The 25778-nt window shown below is 40.1% G+C and overlaps 1 protein-coding gene across 1 annotated transcript in view; it reads right to left on the bottom strand.

Moving 5' to 3' along the window:
- LRRC69 (leucine rich repeat containing 69) overlaps nt 1–22014 on the bottom strand; it is a 114224-nt gene extending 92210 nt beyond the window's left edge. The window contains 2 exon segments of the mRNA XM_053713176.1: nt 6840–6966; nt 21734–22014. Of these exon segments, the coding sequence (XP_053569151.1) occupies nt 6840–6966; nt 21734–22006 (400 nt within the window). The 5' untranslated portion in view covers nt 22007–22014.
- Nucleotides 22015–25778: the final 3764 nt, after the last annotated feature.

Raw genomic sequence — 25778 nt, 5'->3', positions numbered from 1 at the left:
TCTATCCTAACTACAAGATTACTGTTTTTTGTTAATTAACCAATTAATGATGTATGTAATTTCAAGTGTGCATTTGTTCACTATTGGTCAGATTTGGTTTAGATATCAGTTGGAAGGTGTATTATGCCTGATGAAACAGCCAATGCTAAGGCTGAGAAACGCGTTGTATTACATGTAACCATTTGTTTTTAATCTGTTTTTAAATACAAACTTGTTTTATACAGGTTCTGGTTCAGCACCTTCTTGAGCAGTTTAGCCACTGCTTCTGACCTTTTTCATTGGAATCCACTACACACTGAGTGTGGCAGGATACCCCTGCGCTGTTTAAACCTCACCTGGAGAGGGTTAGCTGGTACACCCCAAGTTACCAGCCTGCTTCGACCAGTACATAAGTGTACTTGGGCTAAATGTGAGTACCCATTTGGCTTTGTCTATTTGACCAACATATTCTGACACACTGATGCACACATGAGGCACACCTCTGTTATCTCTTTTATCTGTAGTTACTTCCGGACAAGTCTGTGTGGAGGAGAGCAGCCATCCACCTGTGCCCCATATTCAAAGTTGGACTATCTGGCGAGATTGGATTTACCACACCACGATTAATCTGATACTCTAATTGGGACTTCCTCAATTCATCTATGATCATTGGATTATATGGTTTGCTAAATATGCTACATTAACACATGTTTTATATATGCTATATATGTTATTGTAGAAATTGGTTTATAAGATTATACTGAAGCTTTCCATTGCACATTATATTATACATAGTGCCTTAGAGCGCCCCCTCATTCCTGGTATTTTAACAATGAAAGAAGTGCTTCCGATAAACAGTGAAAATAACTAATTGTGTTTGCACCAACATAGATAATTATCAAGTGATATAAAAGTCAAAAAGAAAATGTTCTAATATCTAAGAGCAATTTATTATTCCAGTATTGCTGGCATATAACTATGTGTTAAACCCCTGCAAAGATGTTAAAAACATAGTTAAAGTCATCTCAAGAGCAGCAGTGCAATACTGGGAGCTAGCAGGACACATCGGATGAGCCAATAACAAGAGACTATGTGTGTAGCCACCAATCACCAGCTAGCTCCCAGTCGTGTATTGCAGTATATGTAGATATGCTTTTCTACAGAAATTAATTTAAAAGTGTCAAAGTTTCTAAAGTTCTAAAGTTTCCTATCCTAACCACTTAAAATGTCCACGCTGGAGTGGCAATGCACTTACACAATAGTGAGCCAGTGAGGAGTGGCTAAACACATAGGGAAGATCACAATTCTTTAAAAAAGCGTATTAAATTATTTATCTACAAAATTCCTTGTAGATTTAAATGGTGAATTTTGAAGAAAAATCATAAAATTTACTTTTTTAATGAATTGTGACCAGCCCAATAGTTAGATGCACACAGTATTAGAGCATTATATAATTGTCCCTTTAATGGCTGAGATAAAGATACATTGCAGCACATAGCAACTTATTAGGTAGGGGCACAACGCATTAAAGCATTAAAGGGACAGTCAACATAAAATGTGTTATTGTTGCAAAGATAGATAATGCCTTTACTACCCATCCCCCAGCTTTGCACAACCAACATTGATATATTAATATACTTTATAACATTTAAGCTCTACATTTCTGCCTGTTTCTAAGCCATTACAGACAGCCTCTTATCACATGCTTTTCTATTAGCTTTTCACAACAGGGTGGTGTTAGTTTATGTGAGTCTTATAGATAACATTGTGCTCATTCCTGTGGGTTGTGCACAACACAGCACTAATTGGCTTAAATGCAAGTCAATAGATAATAAATAAAGTAATGTGATCAGGGGGCTGTCCAAAGAGGATTATATACAAGGTAATCACAGAGGTAAAAAGTGTGTTAATATAACCATGTTTTCTGTGCAAAACTGGGGAATGGGTAATATAGGGATTATCTATCTTTTAAAACAATAAAACATTTGGAGTTGACTGTCCCTTTAAATCATTCCCACTCCTAACACAGAAAATAGAGCGGTACAAAATGTACAATGTATGGTGGTGAGTTTTTGATCATTGGGCCCTCAGACAGATGTGGGCAATATTTCTGATCTGAGCTGAACAGTCCTTGTAACAGCTGTATCCCATAATCATTTATGGAGCAGGGGCACTTTTGTATTACATTGTCTCTACCTTTATAATTTAAATCATTATAATGTAAATATACCAAGCCAGAAATAATGCTGTAACCATAGTTAAACTTTCTGACTGTTCACTATTGCTTCTTTTTATTTATTTGGATTTTCATGTGCAACCTTATTAGATTCCAGTTTAATAAAATATGTTTTGTTGGGCTTCCGGTGGGCGGCTCTAGAAGATGGCTGCGAGCTTGTGTAGCTCTGAAGAAATCTTCTTCTGATCTCTGCTATACTGCCATCGTCCTATGCCATCTGCATCTCCTTTGACAGATAAGCTGTCCAGGAATCTCAAGCAGATAGAAGCACTTTCATCTCTTCTTCCCCGGAAGGCACTTAACTAGGCCATTTGGCGTTTTGCCGTGTTTCTTACCGCCACGTTTTGCTTAGCTCCATTTCAACTCATCAACCTTAAGAAATGGATAGGCACATCACAAAAAAATCAGGCTGCAACAAAGACATTCTTGCTGAATTAAAGGCCACTGCCTAAGCTGACCCGACTCTTATCATCCTGTACTGAGCTATGCGAAATAGCGATGATGAAGGAACAGCCTCCTCGACTTAAGGAGCCCGTTTCCAACAGACATGCCCCTACCTTAAAAAGTATGGCTAACAATACCACACGCCACTTATGGGCAACAGTCGGCTGCCTTAAGACCCCTGCTCCCCCACAGAACAGACCAGCGGCAGGAATATCGGAGAGTAGAGCAACTCCCTCCTGCCTGGACCTTTCAGAATCTGCCACGGAACTACTTCTGGATTCAAAGAAGTATCTACCAAATCCTTATACGTCTATGCAGGCGTCTACCTCAGCTGTGGACATGGATCTAAGCCTAAGTTTAGTAGAGAAGACTGCACGCGACACCTCTTTTCCTGTAATAGAGCCAGAAAAATCCCACAGCTCCCAACTTACCAACATCGTTACATATGGAGATCGACAGAATCACTGTGCATGCAGTGAGGATGGCACGTCTGTGGGACTAGTCGTCAACACTGGAACGGTTACAATAATTGTCACAGTGGTATTGGATCGTAGTAACAAGATACGAGGTCTAAGCACGCAGAAATTATTCGGCCGCAGTCACTACAAGACAAGTTTTCCTGAGTTCCTATGTGGCAATGTATCAATTTGGAGATCAAGAATACTGGCAATCCGGATGTTCAACACATCGGCAACAGAGCCGTTTGCAGCTGCTTACAATCCTAGCCCCACGTGGAGGACAATTCATGGGACCTGCATTGGAAAAGGGGCATCGGCTGATTGATGGTATAAGCAAAGCCACAATGGGTCAACTTAATCATATGTGTTGACGAACTGACCCCCTGTAATAGAGGCACAATATAACTCACTTTTGTATGGGGTGGTATTATTTTGATCACCGTTCAGCCTTAGCCCTGTTGGCTGTTTGTTTTGTTTAATAGTGTTTCTGGCTTGTTGTTGTGGCTGTTTTGACGAGTCCCTCAGACATACCTGTATCTGTACTTATTCTTATCATTGACCATGTACTTGGTTTTTTTTTGGTAGATACACCTCTGTCAAATTGTATCACATATAATGATTCTGCATAATGCAATATCTTAAATTAAACTTCTTTATGTCGGAATTACTCTGATGCAGCACTGGGAATATAGTCTGGAATGTATACCTCTTTGGGTCTACTTTGCTAATTACATACATGATAAGTCTATTGTACTACCCAGGGATACTCTCAGTAATTGGGCTTAGATTTGTCTACTACACTTTCTAACCCTGATGCACTACATTTAGTTACACCTGACCACTATTGCCAGCCTTGTAGATATTTTGACTTCTATATATATATGGGCCCATGGAGGCAGTACTTTTTAAAATTAAATTAAACCACATTAACTTAGGGAATTCATCAAGCTATGCGCGTCACTGGTCGACTCATGATCCTGATAATCATTGGGATCGTGCCGGAGATTGTGAGGCTACATAAATTGCAGGCAGTTAACATATCCCTACAATACGGTACAGACATTGGCTTAGTAGCTCTTAACCTTATAACCCTCTCCTACTTAGTTGGCTGCTAACCGTTCAAATACCTAAGGGTCATTTTCCTCAAGAATACCATAGATGTCTATAAACTCTGTCAAAAACTGTGGGAGTGGTTGGAATAGCTATGATGACAGTGAAGTTTTGTTTTGTGCTGGGTTGTTTGTTATGTGTTATGTTGTTTGTTTATGTTTTGTGTTTAATAAAAAAAACAAAAAACTAAGAGGCGCAGGTTTATTATGAGATGATACTCAACTAATTGTGCTATAACCCTCAATGCAAGAATTATCCCATATTATAACACCGCTTTTATTTCAAACTTGTAGATTTCATATGTAATATGTTTTATGAATCGAAGTTGTCGTTTCACTTTGTATCTAAGGATAGCAACGGTGACATTACTGATATTGTATTGATTTTCAATGTGTTGTGCTCATTTCATAATATAAATTGTAAGGTTGCTGTAACTCTACCTGACAATATGTGTACTTAATTAATTGTACCTGTGTTTCTTTAATAAAAAGAATAAATATGTTTTGTTAAATAATTAAACCTTGCAGTAGTTTTCCATGCACAACTTATTGCATAATGCAATGTAGATAATCCCTTTTTTAATGAGATTGTTTATATGTGGCACTGACAACTTTTAAATATCTTTACTTAAATGTGTTAGTAGTTAAAAGAAACAGGTTGTATAAATGTGATCTTGATTAAAGGGATACCTGAATTGTTTAGAATTGAATGCTTTCATTACTCTGTGATCCTGCTTTCATGCAAGTGAGCTTATAATCAAAACCCTCACAAGGCTAGAACTCTTATTTACTAACTAGCTTACAGAGAGTAACCATATTCTAATATTTAATAGGCTCAAATAGAAATTGGTCGGCTTCCAACCATACGTCCCTGCTATTTAATAAAAGATATCAAGATAACGAAGAAAAATTGATAATAGAAGTAAATTAGACATTTTTTAAAATCACATGCTCTATTTGAATCATTAAAGAAAAAAATTGTGTTCCATGTCCCTTTAAATATTTAGAGATTCTGCCAAATTTACCAAGCATCAGTCTTTTTTGAAGATGACTATGTGAAGTGTGGACCAGTGGATATTTCGGGCCTGATGATCCAAACCACCATTATTTTGCATTTGTCTCTCCTTCACATTCAGAACTCTGTATATAAGAGATAAACAGCTATCAAGCTAAAATGTGACTTTCTAAAGTTCTTTGAGGGATCTCATAGTACTGACAAGACTTATAAAATAAATTACCTAGAGTAGCTTTAGATCATTAAACACTAAGGCTTCTTTGTTACACAGGAAACACGTGATGATAAAAAGCTTGTGATTAATGTGATCAATGCATTATTTATTTTTTATGTATTTTTAATATGTTACAACCAAAAGGTTATCCCTCCAGTTGCAGATTATAATAACTATACTATATAATATAAGGAAGGCTAATAATGACTAAAAACATCAAACATACAATTCCATATATTACTAAGCATGAATTTCTGAAATCTTCTTCACTGCTGCTTTTGAAAGTGCAAAGGCACCTTTGCCTTTGGTGCTTAACACTGTACTTCAACTCAGCAGCGCTGTTATGACTCCAGGTTGCCATGACACTATTTTGATTCCAGGTTGCTCCGTTTCCAGTCGCCTGTGGCGCATCGCGTCGCCTGTGACATATAGTCACCTTTGGCACACTTTTTCCTTTAAATGCCATTCAGATTCTCTATTTCATTGCCCTTGTATTGTGTTTTGTGCTATATATTTGGATATCGAACTTTGGCGTGTGACCTGGACCTCCTTTGACTATTCTTCTGCCTGCTGATTTCACCTTGTTTCTTGCCCGATTGGTTCTGACCTTGGATTTCCCTGACTACTCTTCTGGATTCTGATTCTGCTTTCTGTGACTGTTTGGTTAATTCCCTGGCTTGTCGACTCCGCTTTGACCTTCTCGGTCTCTTCCTGGTATTCAGCTCCTTATTATTCTCCTATACAATAGTCATCTTCCTCCTGGGTCCTATCGCTACTTTCCTAATAGATTTTTCGTTATCACTCCACTTGACGCCGGGATAAAAAGACTACCGGCCAGGATTAGTTTGATAGCAAAATATCTAAAAAGATCCTAACAAGCGATAGCTACTCTGCAGGTCCTGAGCGTGACTTTTAAATATGCTTTTAATTTGTTAAAGCATGCAATTCTAAGACTAGCGGCCCTTCACTTTTATGTGTTTAACTCCCACAAAGGGGCTAAATACATAGTATAAGTACCTCTGTGGGTCATGATCATTGTCCTGAGCAGAAACTGCCACTGAACCAATTAGTAGCTTTATTCGTATGACCCTGTTGTGGACTGGATCAGCAGCAGTTTTGCTTGGGACCAGCAGTGCTCTGTAGTTCCTGAGTGGTACCTTTTCTGGGGTTAAACACATAGAAGTGCAGGGTCGCTAGTATTTAATAAAAGCATGCAATTGTTCTTCACTATAATGGCTGTTTAAATCATTTGTATTATATTAATAGTTAACATTACTTCACCATAGATAAAATGTGCACCTTTAGAAAGTTTTAGGAGCAAGGGCAACCAGGTTTCTGGGAATTTTCCACAATGCGTCATATGTCTGCTTTTACTAGGACTTACCAAATATACTGGCAGGTATTTCAGTAATCCTATTTCCAAACAAGTGAAGTCTCTGCAGTGATTTGAGATGCTTTAATTGTTCTGGCACTTTTTCAAAGTGGTTATTTCCTAGATTTAGGACAGTTATCTGAAAAACAATAAAACAGATATTGTAATATATACTGCTGTTTATTTATTGTTGTTTAATAAATAGGGACTTCAAGAGGTGCAAACAGTGTAAAGAGTGTATTGCTGCATGAAATAGACTAAACGGCTATTGTGTGATGCCCAGAGATCTGTGATCATATTCTACATGAAAAGCAATAAATTACTTATAAGCTAACAATAGTCATTATTGCAAGCGATAAGGGGTTTATCCCGGGTGTTTGCGCTCGTCAGTTTTAAAGCTGGTATTACGAGTTGAAAGTATACGCATTGCTTGAGCGCAAACGCGATTTACGCTATAATGATTACCGCATCCTCAGAGCTCTGGTTAACTGTTTCGCAAAACAAAGAATTTGCACAAAACACATCAAAAATACATTACAATGTATAGTTACATTCATAACACCTGTTTACAGACATATATACCCATATAAACACATAAATACATATGTACACATATACTGACATGTATATATATATATATATATATATATATATTTATATAAATTTATATAAATGAACTGACGATGAAAGCATGTAAAAGTATATTTATGCAATATTCATATTTAATAAAGTGTTATACTGTGTATTTACTATAAATATTTCACACTCTACACATAGCAGAATATATTCTACTAGTCCTAAAGCCCGTTCACACGGGCCATTTTTTGCAGTACAGTGGTCCCACCCCTGGCGTTCTCTCCCTCCCACTCTCTTTTGCTTTCTCTCTCTCCCCCCTCTCTTTTGCGCTCTCTCCCCCTCTCTCTCTCCATCTCCCCCTCTCTCTCTCTCTCGCTCCCCTCTCTCTCTCCCCCTCTCTCTCTTTCTCTCTCTCCCCCCTTTCTCTCTCTCTCCCCTCTCTCTCTCTCGCCTCTCTCTATCTCACCCCTCTCTCTCTCTCTCTCCCCTCTATCTCTCTCTCTCCCCCCCCTCTCTCTCTCTCGCCTCTCTCTTTCTCTCTCCCCTCTATCTCTCTCTCTCTCCCCCTCTCTCTCCCCTCTCTCTCTCTCTCCCCCCTCTCTCTCTCTCCCCCCTCTCTCTCTCTCCCCTCTCTCTCTCACCTCTCTCTCTCTCTCCCCTCTCTCCCTCCCCTCTCTCCCTCCCTCTCTCCCCCCCCCTCTCTCCCCCCCCCCCTCTCTCTCCCCCCCCTCTCTCTCCCCCTCTCTCTCCCCCCTCTCTCTCTCCCCCCCCTCTCTCTCTCTCTCTCTCTCCCCCTCTCTCTCTCCCCCTCTCTCTCTCTCTCTCTCTCTCTCCCCCCCTCTCTCTCCCCCCTCTCTCTCTCTCTTCTCTCTCTCTTTCTCCCCCCTCTCTCTCTCCCTCCTCTGTCTCTCCTCTCTCTCTCTCCCCCCCTCTCTCTCTCCCCTCTCTCTCTCTCCCCCCCTCTCTCTCTCTCCCCTCTCTCTGTGTCTCTCCTCTCTCTCTCCCCTCTCTCTCTCTCCCTCTCTCCCCCATCTCTCTCTCTCCCCCTCTCTTTCTCATTCTCTCTCTCCTCTCTCTCTCTCTCCCTCTCCCCCCTCTCTCTTTCCCCTCTCTCTCCCCCCTCTCTCTCTCCCCACATCTCCCCCCCTCTCTCCACATCTCCCCCCTCTCCCCACATCTCTCCCCATCTCCCCACATCTCCCCCCTCTCTCCACATCTCCCCCCTCTCTCCACATCTCCCCCCTCTCTCCACATCTCCCCCTCCCTCACTCCACATCTCCCCCCTCTCCCCACATCTCCCCCCTCTCTCCACATCTCCCCCACATCTCCCCCCTCACTCCACATCTCCCCCCTTACTCCACATCTCCCCCATCTCCCCCCTCTCCCCACATCCCTCCACCCTCTCTTGAGCTGTTTGAGCTCTCTTCACGGGCCTTCACGCTAGGCTCCGCCCCCTTCGCGGGCCTTCGCGTTAGGCCCCGCCCCCTTCACGCTCGACCACGCCCACTTTTGCTTGGCGCAGTCGGCAGAACAGGTAGGGACTTAGGCCAGTGTGTTTGTCCGCGTGCTGTCTCTACTGCGCATGACAGCTTCGGACAAACACACTTGGCCTTTTATAGTATAGGATGTATTTCTAAATAGATATTCCTATATCTGTATATACCTATATATAATCATGTATGTATATTTATTTATTTATGGATAAATAAAACATATTATTTTATGTGAAGAACATTGGAATGTGTCAGGTTAGTGCACATGAGAATATGTGATCGGGATTGCGCGCGAGTAGGGTGTTAGTTTTTTCCAACTTTTTTTGCTCCATTTACTTCTATGGGGGAATACGTGAACGTGCACGCAATAAGTTCGGCTTTTTGTGCTTGTTGGGTTAGCGTGCAAGCGGAAACAGCTTACTTTTAACTCATAATACCAGCACAACCCGACAAGCGCAAAAAATTAACTTCTAATGCAGTTAACGCTCTAGCAGGAAGGTTAATTAGCGCTCCACTTGTAATCTGGCCCAAAGTAGGCTACATAGCTCTGAAAAGTTCTTAGCAGCTGTGCATGTAACAGTTTTAGGCAAAGTGAAATATAATTGCACCATGGGAGTTTCCCCCACATAGCAATATTGCAGCCACCATACTATTGTATCAAGGATTTTACAGGTGTCATAATCTCACCATGGGCATGTGTCCCAAGCAATGTCATTTTTAATTTAGAAGAAACATTGACAGAAGGGGAGCAAACATCCCTTGGACACCAGGAGGGGCTCCAAAAGTTTATAATTACTTTTTTTGAAATGACAGTTCCTTTTTCTAAGTGAAACACCATTGTCCATTTGTAAAGGTTGTCTGTTTGAACTTGTTCTACATATGTTAAAGGGACAGTATACACCAATTTTCATATAACTGCATGTAATAGACACTAATATAAAGAATAATATGCACAGATACTGATATAAAAATCCAGTATAAAACCGTTTAAAAACTTACTTAGAAGCTTCCAGTTTAGCTCTATTTAAAAGATTACTGGAACACCCATTGCAAGTGGGAAATAGCAGAACCCCCCCCCTTCCTCTACATATGAAAAGACTCTTTACACAAACAGGAGCAAGCTGGAGTAGTTATACGTCGGTATTCTCCTAAAACTTTTGGGCTTGGTTAGGAGTCTAAAAATCAGAGCAATGTTATTTAAAAATAAACAAAACTATTCATTTCTATAAAAAAAAAAAATGTTATGGGCTATATAAATGGATCATCTACAAAACATTTATACAAAGAAAAATCTAGTGTATAATGTCCCTTTAAGGGAGCACTGAACATGTTGTGTGTGTGTATATAAAATTCAGAACATGGCATAAAATCTTAGCATCATTAAAATCTGCAAATAATACTGCTGACTTCAAGACTATTAGTGTTTCTCTTTGGGTAGGTAAATCATTGGCAGAGATTATAGTAAAGCACAATAGGAAAAATACATGTTTCTTATACTAAGCACATGGGTCTAGATTCATTAAAACTCACTGTCAAACCAAGACTTGTTATGTCTACAAAGTCAATCAAAAAAATGCAGGAAAAAATATGTTCCATTAACACTCACTAAATTTCATGATTTTAAGAGGGAGAAAGACAGATGCAGACATTGGATTTTGAGTTTAGCACTGCAAGATGTATTCATTATTTACCTCTTATTTTGTATTTGTGCATCATATTTCATTCTAGACTTGATATTTTGTGAATGACTGTACTTAGTAATATCATATTATTTGATTTTGTGCTCTGAGCTATATAAATGAAGTATTGCAGTGTCATCTAATGGGCTGGACAAGGGAATCCCTTTGATGTTTCTGAAGATCTCTAATGACTATCAGTGTGAGTGGTAAGTGCTGTATCTCTGAGGGCTTATAGATGTCATGCAAAGACTATGTTTGCATATTTTAAAATAGGAGGCAAATGGTCACTAATAGGAGTGATGGTCACTAATGGAAGGATTAGTCTCATTACATTATACCCACATAATAAAACAAAATTAGCCACAATTTTGGTTAAAGGGGCAGTCTAGGCCAAAATAAACTTTCATGATTCAGAAAGAGCATGTAATTTTAAACAATTTTACAATTTACTTTTATCACCAATTTTGCTTTGTTCTCTTGGTATTCTTAGTTGAAAGCTTAACATAGGAGGTTCATATGCTAATTTCTTAGACCTTGAAGGCCACCTCTTTTCAGAATGCATTTTAAAAGTTTTTCACCACTAGAGGGTGTTAGTTCATGTATTTCATATAGATAACACTGTGCTTGTGCACGTGAAGTTATCTGGGAGCAGGCACTGATTGGCTAAACTGCAAGTCTGTCAAAAGAACTGAAATAAAGGTGCAGTTTGCAGAGGCTTAGATACAAGATAATCACAGAAGTTAAAAGTATATTAATATAACTGTGTTGGTTATGCAAAACTGGGGAATGGGTAATAAAGGGATTATCTATCTTTTAAAACAATAAAAATTCTGGTGTAGACTGACCCTTTAACTATTACACATAACATTAGCTGCTACTAATGAAATTAATTTAACTGTATACATTACTCAAATTTACTAATTGTGGTAAAAGTAAATATGCCTATTTACCTAATGAAGAGTGTGACTGCTTTTTCAATAAATTATTGATGGAGAGTGAATATGTTCCACAGGCTGGAGTTTGTGGCCCCCGTTATAAAAAATAACTAAAAATAAAGTAGAAGTAAACACAAATTAAACATCAGCTAGATTTGTGGTTCTCAACCAAAGTGACCTCAAGGCCCAGTAAATTTTAGCTAGACATGTCCGGGGCCCAGTAGTTTATTTATATATATATATATATATAGTGAGCAACAGGGGCGGTCTGATCAGCCAGGCAAATAGGACCTGGACCGAGGGAACAGCAAGTAGGGGGGCCCACAAATGGTATCTCCACGGATCTTGGTGCATTCCTTAAGCTGGAGTTTTCGGTTGCTCTATCAGTAACTAAGCAAATAAGTGTGGGTTTAGTGGGGGCCCTGGCAGGGGTCTGTCACTTTGAGGGCCATGGAGTATGGGGTCTGGCCCTGGAGGTTGGGTGCCCTTTCTCTGGCCCTTAATGTTGGGGGTCCTGGCTCTGGAGGATGAGGGGCCTGTTGAGGGCAGGACAGGAAGGCTACCATGATTTGCATACAATTTAATACATTTTGGTCAGTGTGAGACAGTGTTCCTGAGGCCTTGATTGGTCTCAGTCTGCACCTGGTTTGCAGTGGGGTAAGAGTGTGCAGTGGGGGCATGACAGGTCAGGGTCCACCAGCAGGGCTATCACGGCCCGGTACTGGGCCACGGCCTGGCTGTTGAGAAACAGGGAGCTAGAAAGTTTTAGATGGTGCTAGGTGTCATTATGTTAAACCTTGTATTGCTGTGCGAGAAGCAGCCTTCTATCGAGCCCATTAGTTTATACGTGAAACAGCTCGGCTTGTTTTCTTTCTTTATTTTAAGGTAGCTGCTTGGGTAAATAATAAAAGCGTTTAGCTCACAAACCCAACGGATTTTAAAGTAACTGGTCCCTGGTACCTATTCATAAGTAATCTAACTTTAGTCTTATTTTACATCTTGCTGGCTGGGATGGGTACCCCCATTTCAAAATAACCCTTTCTGTGTGTTTGCGATCAGAAATAGCTGGGCAAGAAACCACACAGGGGCAAAATGAGCTGCTTCTCTGTGACTCTGAGTCATCCTCCCACTTTGGTTAGTCCACACCAGAGAAAATGTAGCCTTAATGTACAAATATGGTGGCAGTTTTTTCTTTACAGCAACATCTGCCACCATTTTTGAAATGGCAAATCCATAGACTTTCCTTACACTGAGTGTCTTGGGGCACAAATACGACTGGAGACAATAGCTATGTAGCCTGGGCCCAACCAGCCCCTCCTGTAGCAATCCCCACAGTGACTGTAGGCCAGATAGGCCCCCTAGAGGTGTGAGCCTAGTCTCAACTGAGACCCCTGTAGTTATGCTGCTGCTGGAGAAATGACAGCTATATTAAGGATGAAGTGGTTTTTAGTTATAAATTTAAAGGGACAGTCTACACCAGAATTTTATTGTTTAAAAAGATAGATAAACCCTTTATCACCCATTCCCTAGTTTTGCATTACCATTGCTCATTGGAACTCCACGTGCGTGAGCACACTGTTATTATATATGACAAACGTGAACTAACACCCTCTAGTGGTGAAAAACTGTCAAAATGCCCTGAGAGAAGAGGCGGCCTTCAAGGGCTTAGAAATTAGCATATGAACCTCCTAGGTTTAGCTTTCAACTAAGAGAACAAAGCAAAATTGGTGATAAAAGTAAATTGGGAAAAAAATTAAAATGACATTCTCTATCTGAATCATGAAAGTTTTTTTTGGACTAGACTGTCCCTTTAATGCCAGAATATAGGCTCTAGTTAAAATGTAAAAAAACTGAGAAATACTTGGTTTCAGCTGCCTCCAAAAATAAATTTAAAACTTAAAGGGACACTGTACAGTCAAATGGTTTTCAAATAACTTGTTATACCGGCTGCAGAGTATTATATGTATGGACAATTGCTAATTTGGTTATTTTTTAATATAAAATAGCTGATTTTGCTAAATGAAACCACAAAAAGGACAGAAATAGCAGCAGCATTTAAATTACCTCTTTATTTATATAAAAACAACTAATTTTCTTATCTTTTTCTGTATACTCAAATTCCAATACTTAAAGCAATTGAAAATAAACATGTTAGTATCTAGCTCAACAACCCCCACTATGTTGCTGCTGCCTCTTGTTTGCATGATCTTTCTTAAGAGAATACTACAGTATTTGTATTTTAGGTATAGGTGGTGGTCTCAACATGCAAAATTAACTCTTTAAAATAAAATAAAGGTAAATAGCAATTTGAGATACAATAATTTATGTTTGCATTTTCACTAAAGAGAGAGCTCCAAAATGAATTTATCCTGCTTTTTTGAGTTTAAAAAAAAAATATTGCAGTGCAAATATTGCATGGTCTTAGTGCATGTCATTTTTGCACTGTGAAGCTCTATGTGAACACAGGCAGTGATTGGTGGGTTGTGTGATTGCTGCTGCTGATTGGTTCAACTGATGTTTGCTATTCATAACCAGTACTTCTCTGTGGCTACAGAGAGTAGTGCAAAAATGACATTCTCTAATCTAATTAGCATGTCATTTTTCACTACAAAGGAGTTCATTTATGAAGCTGTATTTGCAGATTGTTCACACATGCTGCTTTCTTATTACTTTGTTCCACCACCTCAGAGGTGGCAAATTAAAATGATCCCAGACTGCTCAGACCGGTATGTGTGACATTCAGGATTGCACAACAAAGTTTAAAGGGACAGTCGACACAACACATGTTATTGTTTAAAAAGATAGATAATCTCTTTATTCACCAATTCCCAGTTTTGCATAACCAACACTGTTATATGAATATACTTTTTACCTCTATGATTACCTTGTATCTAAGCTTCTGCAGATGGCCTCCTTATCTCAAATCTTTTGACACTTGCATTTCTGGCAATTAGTGCTGATTCTTAAAGGTACAGTCAACTCCAAAATTGTTGTTATTGTTTAAAAAGATAGATAATCCCTTTATTACCTATTCCCCAGTTTTGCACAGCTAACATGGTTATATAAATTTATTTTTTACCTCTGTATCTAAGACTCTTCTGACAGCCCCCTTATCACATGACTTTTTATTTATTATCTATTGACTTGCATGTTAGCCAAATAGTGCTGTGTTGAGCATAACCCACGGGCGTGAGCACAATGTTATCTATATGGCTCACATGAACTAGGAGTTTCCTGTTCTGAAAAGCTAATAAAAAAAGCATGTCATAAGAAGCTGTCTGTAGTGGCTTAGAAACAGGCAGAAATGTAGAGGTTTAAATGTTATAAAGTATATTAATATAACAATGTTGGTTGTGCAAAGCTGTGGAATGGTTAGTAAAGGTATTATTTATATTTTTAAACAATAACATTTTTGGTGTTGACTGTCCCTTTAAATAGCTCCATGGGCGTGAGCACAATGTTTTCTATATGTCACTCATGAAAAAACAGTGCATGTTATTAGCTATTCACAGCCAGACGTGAGATAAGAGGTGGACTGCAGATTCTGAAAAATCAGCCTATGAGCCTATATAGGGGGACATACTAAACTGCATATTGTAATGATGGGATGATTGGCTGCAATGCTAAACACTATCACTAGATGTCATTATACTTTTTACACACCTTCATGGTAATGATTCTGCTGTACCTCAAAATATGTTGTTCTTTTCTGCAGTGCTTGATACTAAGTTCCAAACAGTAGTTGCAAATGTTTAACTATTCACTTGCTAATATACTGTATATACAGTTGTATAATTGAATCACATTAAATAATATAATAGAAAAATGAGTCAATACTTTTATAGGACTAGATTACTTAATTTAATATAGTACATGTATGTGCAACCTTTAACCTGTTTCTGATAGGAATATGGTTATAATTATTTTTATACATTGGGATTATGGGTGGAATATCACGGTTACACATTTAGAGGAACACATTTTACCTGTTTCTGATAGGAATATGGTTATAATTATTTTTATACATGGGGATTATGGGTGAAATATCACGGTTACACATGCAGAGGAACACATTTGACCTGTTTCTGATAGGAATATGGTTATAATTATTTTTATACATGGGGATTATGGGTGGAATATCATGGTTACACATGCAGAGGAACACATTTGACCTGTTTCTGATAGGAATATGGTTATAATTATTTTTATACATTGGGATTATAGGTGTAATATCACAGTTACACATGCAGAGGAACACATTTGACCTGTTTCTGATAGGAATATGGTTATAATTATTTTTATACATGGGGATTATGGGTGGAATATCATGGTTACACATGCAGAGGAACACATTTGACCTGTTTCTGATAGTCATATGGTTATATATATTTTTCTACATGGGGATTATGGGTGCAATATCATGGATAAACTTGCAAAGGAACACATTTGAAACAGGTCAAATGTGTTCCTCTGCATGTATAACCATGATATTCCACCCAGAATCCCCATGTAGAAAAATAATTATAACCATATTCCTAACAGAAACAGGTCAAATGTGTTCCTCTGTATGTGTAACCATTGTATTCCACCCATAATGTCCATGTATAAAAATAATTATAACCATATTCCTATCAGAAACAGGTCAAATGTGTTCCTCTGCATGTGTAACTGTGATATTACACCTATAATCTCCTTGTATAAAAATAATTATAACCATATTCTTATCAGAAATAAAACAAATATTTTCCTTGGCATGTGTAACCCATAATCCCCATGTTTAAAACATCTATTCACAGGTTCCTACAGGGAGTGCAGAATTATTAGGCAAGTTGTATTTTTGAGGATTAATTTTATTATTGAACAACAACCATGTTCTCAATGAACCCAAAAAAACTCATTAATATCAAAGCTGAATAGTTTTGGAAGTAGTTTTTAGTTTGTTTTTAGTTATAGCTATTTTAGGGGGATATCTGTGTGTGCAGGTGACTATTACTGTGCATAATTATTAGGCAACTTAACAAAAAACAAATATATACCCATTTCAATTATTTATTTTTACAAGTGAAACCAATATAACATCTCAACATTCACAAATATACATTTCTGACATTCAAAAACAAAACAAAAACAAATCAGTGACCAATATAGCCACATTTCTTTGCAAGGACACTCCAAAGCCTGCCATCCATGGATTCTGTCAGTGTTTTGATCTGTTCACCATCAACATTGCGTGCAGCAGCAACCACAGCCTCCCAGACACTGTTCAGAGAGGTGTACTGTTTTCCCTCCTTGTAAATCTCACATTTGATGATGGACCACAGGTTCTCAATGGAGTTCAGATCAGGTGAACAAGGAGACCATGTCATTAGATTTTCTTCTTTTATACCCTTTCTTGCCAGCCACGCTGTGGAGTACTTGGACGCGTGTGATGGAGCATTGTCCTGCATGAAAATCATGTTTTTCTTGAAGGATGCAGACTTCTTCCTGTACCACTGCTTGAAGAAGGTGTCTTCCAGAAACTGACAGTAGGACTGGGAGTTGAGCTTGACTCCATCCTCAACCCGAAAAGGCCCCACAAGCTTATCTTTGATGATACCAGCCCAAACCAGTACTCCACCTCCACCTTGCTGGCGTCTGAGTCGGACTGGAGCTCTCTGCCCTTTACCAATCCAGCCACGGGCCCATCCATCTGGCCCATCAAGACTCACTCTCATATCATCAGTCCATAAAACCTTAGAAAAATCAGTCTTGAGATATTTCTTGGCCCAGTTTTGACGTTTCAGCTTGTGTGTCTTGTTCAGTGGTGGTCGTCTTTCAGCCTTTCTTACCTTGGCCATGTCTCTGAGTATTGCACACCTTGTGCTTTTGGGCACTCCAGTGATGTTGAAGCTCTGAAATATGGCCAAACTGGTGGCAAGTGGCATCTTGGCAGCTGCACGCTTGACTTTTCTCAGTTCATGGGCAGTTACTTTGCACCTTGGTTTTTCCACACGCTTCTTGCGACCCTGTTGACTATTTTGAATGAAACGCTTGATTGTTCGATGATCACGCTTCAGAAGCTTTGCAATTTTAAGAGTGCTGCATCCCTCTGCAAGATATCTCACTATTTTTGACTTTTCTGAGCCTGTCAAGTCCTTCTTTTGGCCCATTTTGCCAAAGGAAAGGAAGTTGCCTAATAATTATGCACACCTGATATAGGGTGTTGATGTCATTAGACCACACCCCTTCTCATTACAGAGATGCACATCACCTAATATGCTTAATTGGTAGTAGGCTTTCAAGCCTATACAGCTTGGAGTAAGACAACATGCATAAAGAGGATGATGTGGTCAAAATACTAATTTGCCTAATAATTCTGCACTCCCTGTATTAAAACAGGTAAAAGGTTGAACATACATGTTACGGTACCAACAGTGTACCAAGGGTTAATACCAGATGAACAATGTCCTGCATAGGGAATCAGCAATTCACAACCCAGCCAGTTTCAGGTTTAAAACAGAATGTCATTTATTAAAGGCTAGATGCCTAGTATTTATACAGGTTTGACCCCAGATGGGGGGGGTTGAAAGACTCTTGTACATTTAGATAAAAAGGGGAAGACGCCCTTTTATGAAACAGTAGAATTACATTACTTAAATACTTTACTTAGGCAGATAACAACTTAAACACATTTGGCTTGTCTTATCACCTAGCGTCTGCTCTCTGAGGGTGATTAAACAATGGCCTGTTTATTACTTAAATGTAATTATAGCACACAATAGCTGAGGCCAGCAACTCTGTCTTTAGAAATTAGATTCTTAGCTAAACACAATTAACTCCTTCAGTCCTGACAGAAGGGTCTGTCACATATCTCCCCCCTTGTGGAACACTCCGGCAGACCCGGCTTGACCCTTTGGCGGGTCAACCTGGGGATGACCGGACTAGGAGGTGGTAGGCATGTCAGTTTGCCAGGACAATCCATCTGTATTCCCGTTATGAGAGAGAATTCCTGTCCATACAAAGAAGGGTTCAACTTCCTCAGTGCCCAGACTAGGGCTAAACAGTCCTTCAAAATCCCATCAGCTTCTTTACGAGTTTTCTGTACCTGCTCTTTATAGGTATCCACAATCCCTTCATACTGACATAGGGTGCCCTTGAGTTGCTGCACCTCACTATGAGCCAGCGTCAGCTTCTCCTCAAGTGTCGCTAAGTTTGTCTTTAATGTTTCATGTCCCACTCTCAAGCTGGTGTTTTCTGCAGTCTGTCGGTGCAGCTTGTCTAGCAGAGATTCACGTTCTAAACGTGCTTTTTCCTCTGCGCTCCTCTTCTCCTTCATCAGCGCATTGTAACGGGACTTCCACGTATCAATAGCGGATAGAGATTTACTGAGCTCAGCGTCCTGGGGCTTAGCAGCAGGGGGGTCAGTCTCTGCTGCACGGATCTGAGCACAGGTAGTCACAGGGTTAACATCAGCGGGACCCATGGGAGCATAGGCAGAAACAAGGGGAGCCAAGTCATTTCCAAGAAGAACATCAGCAGGTAAGTCCTTCTTGACCCCCACATTCACAGGTCTAGCGCCCACTCCCCAATCCAAATGTACCCTGGCAACAGGTAGGCTGAACACATCGCCCCCTGCTACCCTCACAGCCACAGTGTCTCCAGTGTACTGTTTCTCAGACACCAAGTTCTTTTGAAGCAAGGTCATGGTAGCACCAGTATCCCGTAGACCACTGACCTTCTTCCCATTCACTTTAACCAGTTGCCGGTTATTCCGGTGGGCAGCTTGCACAAGGTTTGCCTCATGTAGGATGCTCCAGCATTCTTGCGCCTCTACGTAGCGGGCCGCAGGCTGAGAGTTACGTGGGATTCCGCCGGCGGGTCTTCTCCAGGACTGTGCTTGGTTCGCTGCATTTAGGGGACACTCTGGTCTTTTGTGCCCTAGTTGCTTACATCCAAAGCACCAAATAGGCTGTGAGTAGCCCCGTGAATTGAACCGGGCTCTCTGAGGGTAGTTCGTGGCCAGAGGCCGTGTGGTATAGCGGTGCGCCGGGGGTTGGTAACTGGCAGCTGCTGGGGTGACTGGGGGTCTGTACTCCACTCTAGCAGGGGGCTTAGTGGTAGAAGTGTCCAGTTTGCGGGCATCCGTATACTCATCTGCCAAGCGAGCCGCTTCATGCAGGGTGGAGGGTTTACGGTCCCGAACCCACTCTCGAACTCCTGCGGGTAACTTGTCGAAGCAATGTTCCAACAGGAATAGCTGCAGCACCTCTTCCCCAGACACGGCTTGGCACCCCGCTATCCAGTAAGCTGCTGTGCGGTGCACCTTACATGCCCACTCAAGGTAGGAATCTCCAGTTAATTTAACAGTGTCTCTGAACCGCCTCCGGTATGCCTCCGGTGTAACCGCATACCTGGAGAGCAGAGCCTCTTTTACAGTATTATAATCCCCGACTTCCTCATCTGGAATGGCCCGAAAAGCCTCACTGGCCCGGCCGGATAATTTTCCGGATAATATCATGACCCAGTCCTCTGCGGGTACCTTGTGTAGTGCACATTGCCTCTCAAAATCCGCAAGGTACCCATCAATCTCTCCTTCTGTTTCCAGGAAGTTTTTAAAAGCTGCAAAATTTACTTTTCTCTTTTCCACTGGGTTTGCTGCAGCGCCGCTTTGGCGAAGTAGGTTGGCCTCCACAGCTGCTATGACCCGGTCGATAATTTCCGCAGATGGGTTGGGGCCATAATGTGCCAGTCTTATTTTAACCGCCCGATCAAAGCTTGCTTCTGCGGGGGTTCTGTCTGCTATGCTGGGCCCATTGGTTCCTTCTGTCCCTGGTACTCTTTCCATCTTAGTCAGTATTGTAATAATCCCCCTCTTCCTGAGGTTACTGGCTTGTGTAGTTGCTCTTCTGGGCGATAAGGTTCATTCCGTCGCTTGCCACCAATGTTACGGTACCAACAGTGTACCAAGGGTTAATACCAGATGAACAATGTCCTGCATAGGGAATCAGCAATTCACAACCCAGCCAGTTTCAGGTTTAAAACAGAATGTCATTTATTAAAGGCTAGATGCCTAGTATTTATACAGGTTTGACCACAGATGGGGGGGTTGAAAGACTCTTGTACATTTAGATAAAAAGGGGAAGACGCCCTTTTATGAAACAGTAGAATTACATTACTTAAATACTTTACTTAGGCAGATAACAACTTAAACACATTTGGCTTGTCTTATCACCTAGCGTCTGCTCTCTGAGGGTGATTAAACAATGGCCTGTTTATTACTTAAATGTAATTATAGCACACAATAGCTGAGGCCAGCAACTCTGTCTTTAGAAATTAGATTCTTAGCTAAACACAATTAACTCCTTCAGTCCTGACAGAAGGGTCTGTCACAATACATGTACTATATTAAATTAGTAATCTAGTCCTTCAAAAGTATTGACTCATTTTTCTATTAAATTATGTATTGTGATTTCATTATACAACTGTATATATATCAGCAAGTGAATAGTTAAACATTTGCAACTACTGTTTGCAACTTAGTATCAAGCACTGCAGAAAACAACATATTTTGAGTTACAGCAGTCATTACTATGAATGTGTGTAAATAGTATAATGACATCTAGTGTTAGTGTTTAGCATTGCAGCCAATTTACCATCCCAATATGCAGTTTAGTATGTCCCCTATATAGGTTTAGCCTTTAACAACAACAACAAAACACCTAGAGAAAAAAGCAAATTTTATGATGAAAATAAATTGTAAAATTGTTTAAAATGACATGTCCTGTCTGAATTATGAAACTTTAATCTATACTTTACTGTCACTTTAAATGTCTCCAGGCAATATTGCATTGCCAGTGGTGATTGCAGGTGGACAGGTTCCCTCACTGGGCAAATGTCTGCCACCTGTACAGTCGTAAACATAACTGTCCATACATTTAAATATATGTTCACACACTATATTCTTTGTATGTACTAGAATATTAAATTAATTATTTATATTTGAATTTATTTCTCACAACCGATAAGAATTAATTTAAAATAAAAAAGTGAATTCTAGATGAATACGTAAATAGTTAAACATTTACCTCGAAATGGGTATGTAGTTAATAGTAATATTGTAGTCACTGAGATTATAGCTACTATTGATGCAGGGTGGCTCTTTACACCTACAGACATTATATTAGTAGTACATGCAACCACAATATTATACCAGCCCAAAATAAACAAATTATCCCGAAGCTCACATTGCTGAGAGCCGACATATCCTCTGGCAGCTGAGACAGAAAGTTGTTCTTAAGCTGCAGCGTTTTGAGAAGGCTCAGGTTGCCCACCGCTTCGGGCACCCGCTGAAGTCGTTTCCCGTTCAGATTAAGTGTCCTGGCATTGCCCCTAATAGCTCGGAGGATCAGAATGTCAGCCATGTCACCGGAGGTGAATGACATGTGCTTGTGTGTATGTTGCGATATACGGTTACTATAGTAACAGCGTCCTACTGAAAGACAACAGGCTCGGTCCATGGCAGCAGCCAGTTTCCATCCAGCTAAAGGACTTGTGATGTTAGAGCAGTCACGTGAGGTTAGGTACAGAAAACTACTGGGCGAGGCGTTGCATGACAGACAGTAGACGAATCTATGCATTTTTTTGGGTCATCATATTAATAAATTATAGGACATAGCTTTGATGTATTATAAGTTTTGTATTTATTAGATAGCTGGTGTAGCTGGCGATTAGGTTAGTGGCTGGAACCATTGGCCATTCTGTGCCTTTTTATTTAAAGGGACAAAAAATGCAAAACTTTTTTTAAAAAGAATACACTCAATATGTTTTAGCCAGTAACATTGTTGTATTGCTTGTATATAACTGTGTTTAGCCTAGTACAGGAGTTCTAGTAGAAATCAGCTCCAGCCCAATATATCACAAGGAGCTAGCTGAACACATCTGGTGCACCACTGAGTAGGGTTGCCAGGTGTCCAGTATTCAACCAGACAGTCCAGTATTTTAGCAGGCTGTCCATTAAAATCTGTACAAAAATACTGGACACTTAAAGGGACAGTCAACACCAGAATTGTTGTGAGTGCTAATGACGGCTCAGAGCCGTCGCCTCACTCAACTACCTTTTTAGCAATCTGGGGGCTCCTACCGACTCCCACCCCGGCGATCGGACCTATATAGTGACAGGCATCGCCGGGGCTTTCCGTTGAGCGCGGTGACGTCACGCGCAATAACGTGATGACGTCACTGCGCAACTTTATTAAAAATGTACAATAGAAACTATAGGGAAAGGGGGCATACTGCTTAGAAACCTGTATCTCAGGCATCTAAGCAGCTACAGACCCCCAATACCCACCGTTGGAAAGGTAATCGCCTAACCTTTCCAACCCTACAAGTCTTGGGGATCTGGGGGGGGAGTCAAAATTTTTTTTTTTTTAAAAATGGTACAAAACAAAAAAATGAAATCCATTTTAGCACTCAAAGGGTTGAAAAGATAGATAATACCTTTATTACCCATGCCCCAGTTTTGCATAACCGACACAGTTATAAATAATAATACAGATTTTACCTCTGTAATTACCTTGTATCTATGCCTCTGTAAACTGCCCCTTATTTCAGTTCTTTTGACAGACTTGCATTTTAGCCAATCAGTGCTCACTCCTAGGTAACTTCACATGTGTGCACTCAATGTTATCTACATGAAACACATGAACTAAAGCCCTCTAGTGGTGAAAAACTGTAAAAATGCATTCAGATTAGAGGCGGCCTTCAAGACTTCCTAGAAGGAGGAGCTAGACAGAGCACGCGAAAGTAGCGTGCTACCTGCAGGAGCTCAATGAAGAACCAATACCGGTCACGGTCCGTTGCTGGAGTTTGTAACATACTCCCTAGGACACTGCCCTACCTCAACTAGGGTGCGACCTGGAAGTCTGCTGTTAGCCGCCGGAGGCTCACTCGCTAGAGCCACAGCCAAGCCACTGTTACACGGCTTAAATAGCGAGCAGTCTACAACAAAGAATAGAGACTGATCTTACTTAGCAGAGAATCGGACTAATGCTGCACTTAACATAAGGGGTGCCACTTCTTAAAATAGAGGTCTGACTAAGTCCTCACGCCTTGTTTATGAAGCGGCTGAGGTGAACGCTGAGAAAAAAATGTTTTGATATATCAGCGCTGAGATATATCCTAAGCTGTGAAACACAAAAGGGGGCCTAACCAATCCCCTAAAGGAAAAGAATCTCAAAACAATGATAGTGATCACAGCGCCAACCGGCCTAAGGATAATTGCACACTCACACTGAAAAGGATTGAATAAATTTATTTTACAAATAGGTACTAATAAAATCAATATTGATCTGGACAAGAGTAAAATAGCATAAAATTTATAAACATAAAGATCTATTATTTAAAATAAACACACAAAAAAAAAAAATAAGTATCACAAGTTAAATGATCCCAAGATGGGGGCAAACAATCCGGAAACAGAGTGGACTATTACGTCTACTCCGTTGACAACAGTAGTGTTGCAATAAGGGTCTAATCTAAATAAGGGTGTAACCTAGTGTTTCTGACCGTGGGTGAGCGAGGACTAAAACCACTAGACTGATAAACCCTTAAAGGAGGCAGAAAAGCGTTAATGGCACCGTTTAGGGCCTAAGCTTGGTAAGTAAAGTGCAGAAAATAAAGCACGATAAATGTCAATGGGATTATGGATCCATATCCAAGGGTCAGCTCCAGTAAAGATCCTACAATCAGAGTGCTTGACATCAGCCGCACTCAAATTAAGGTCTATGAACTAACCCCTGTTACAGGGATATCTGGCTAACCAGTATATGTTAGTATGACATAAAATATTGAACAATAGAAAATAGACGCCTCGGTGATCAATACATGGATTACTACAATCAGTCCAGCATTCTAAATGAACGAAATACAAAAATACAGAGAGAACGGTGTGGACAACACAACTAGTGCTAATTCCCCAGACCGTGTACAATGGTAAATCAAACTTTAAAAAGAAAAATGACTTTTCAACAAAAGATAACAATAAATTTCACAGTGCTAATGTGCGGAAGATATCAATGAAAATACACATGTGATCAACGTTTGTGCGAACAACGTTTGTGCCAAAGATGGGAAACAGGACAATAGTAAAAAATTGGGGATAAAAATAAAAATAATAAATAATATATATAGGTGATGTGTCGTGTAGTGTCTTTGAAAACAAATCTCTGTGAACTCCTGTTGGGACAAAGGGAAAAAAGAAAAGAAAAAACTGTCGACAAAAAATAGAAAATATGTGAAACACAGTGAAAAATTGACTGAGTGAGGAAAAATAAAATTGAAAAATATAAAAATATAAAAATAGAACTAGTAAATGTCAATGCACCAATCAGGTTAGTGAAAAAACCCCAGTCTATTACAGACTACAGTCTATTGAAAAAGTTCCATTATAGAAGTTTATCCGTTGAAGAAATAGTAGTAGCTGGAAAAAAAAAAAAAAAAAAAAAAAAAAAAAAACGGTCAGAAACACTAGGTTACACCCTTATTTAGATTAGACCCTTATTGCAACACTACTGTTGTCAACGGAGTAGACGTAATAGTCCACTCTGTTTCCGGATTGTTTGCCCCCATCTTGGGATCATTTAACTTGTGATACTTATTTTTTTTTTTTGTGTGTTTATTTTAAATAATAGATCTTTATGTTTATAAATTTTATGCTATTTTACTCTTGTCCAGATCAATATTGATTTTATTAGTACCTATTTGTAAAATAAATTTATTCAATCCTTTTCAGTGTGAGTGTGCAATTATCCTTAGGCCGGTTGGCGCTGTGATCACTATCATTGTTTTGTGAACGCTGAGAAAGAAACCCTGACCGCCCTGATTCTTCTCACCTGGCTGAGATTTGATGCTGAGAAGAGACTGACTTCCCCCATACTGATCGATTCTGCTGCGGAGGAACGCAGAGGAAAAAAAAAACCCTTTGATTGCTCTGGCTCTCTCACCTGGCTGAGAATCGTTGCCGAGAGGAGGCTGATCTTGTCCACACATACTGGCTCTGATACAGAGGATGTCGAGAGGATAAAATCCTGGTTGCTCCAGCTCCCTCACCTGGTTGAGAATACAGACCGGCTCTACTACGGAGCGTGGGAACGTCTATTGGAGCAGGAGTGTTGTATCTGCCCCGCTGTACTGGAGTCTGGGGATTTCCCTTCCGCGAGGAGTGAGTTGATGGAAGGATAGGAATCACTGGCTGGCGAGAACGCTGCTGCTGTGGGAAAAGAAAAGAAGACC

The sequence above is a fragment of the Bombina bombina genome, chromosome 5 (genome assembly GCF_027579735.1).
Source record: "Bombina bombina isolate aBomBom1 chromosome 5, aBomBom1.pri, whole genome shotgun sequence".
Lineage (NCBI taxonomy): Eukaryota > Metazoa > Chordata > Amphibia > Anura > Bombinatoridae > Bombina > Bombina bombina.
This window is presented reverse-complemented; position numbering and strand designations above follow the sequence as displayed.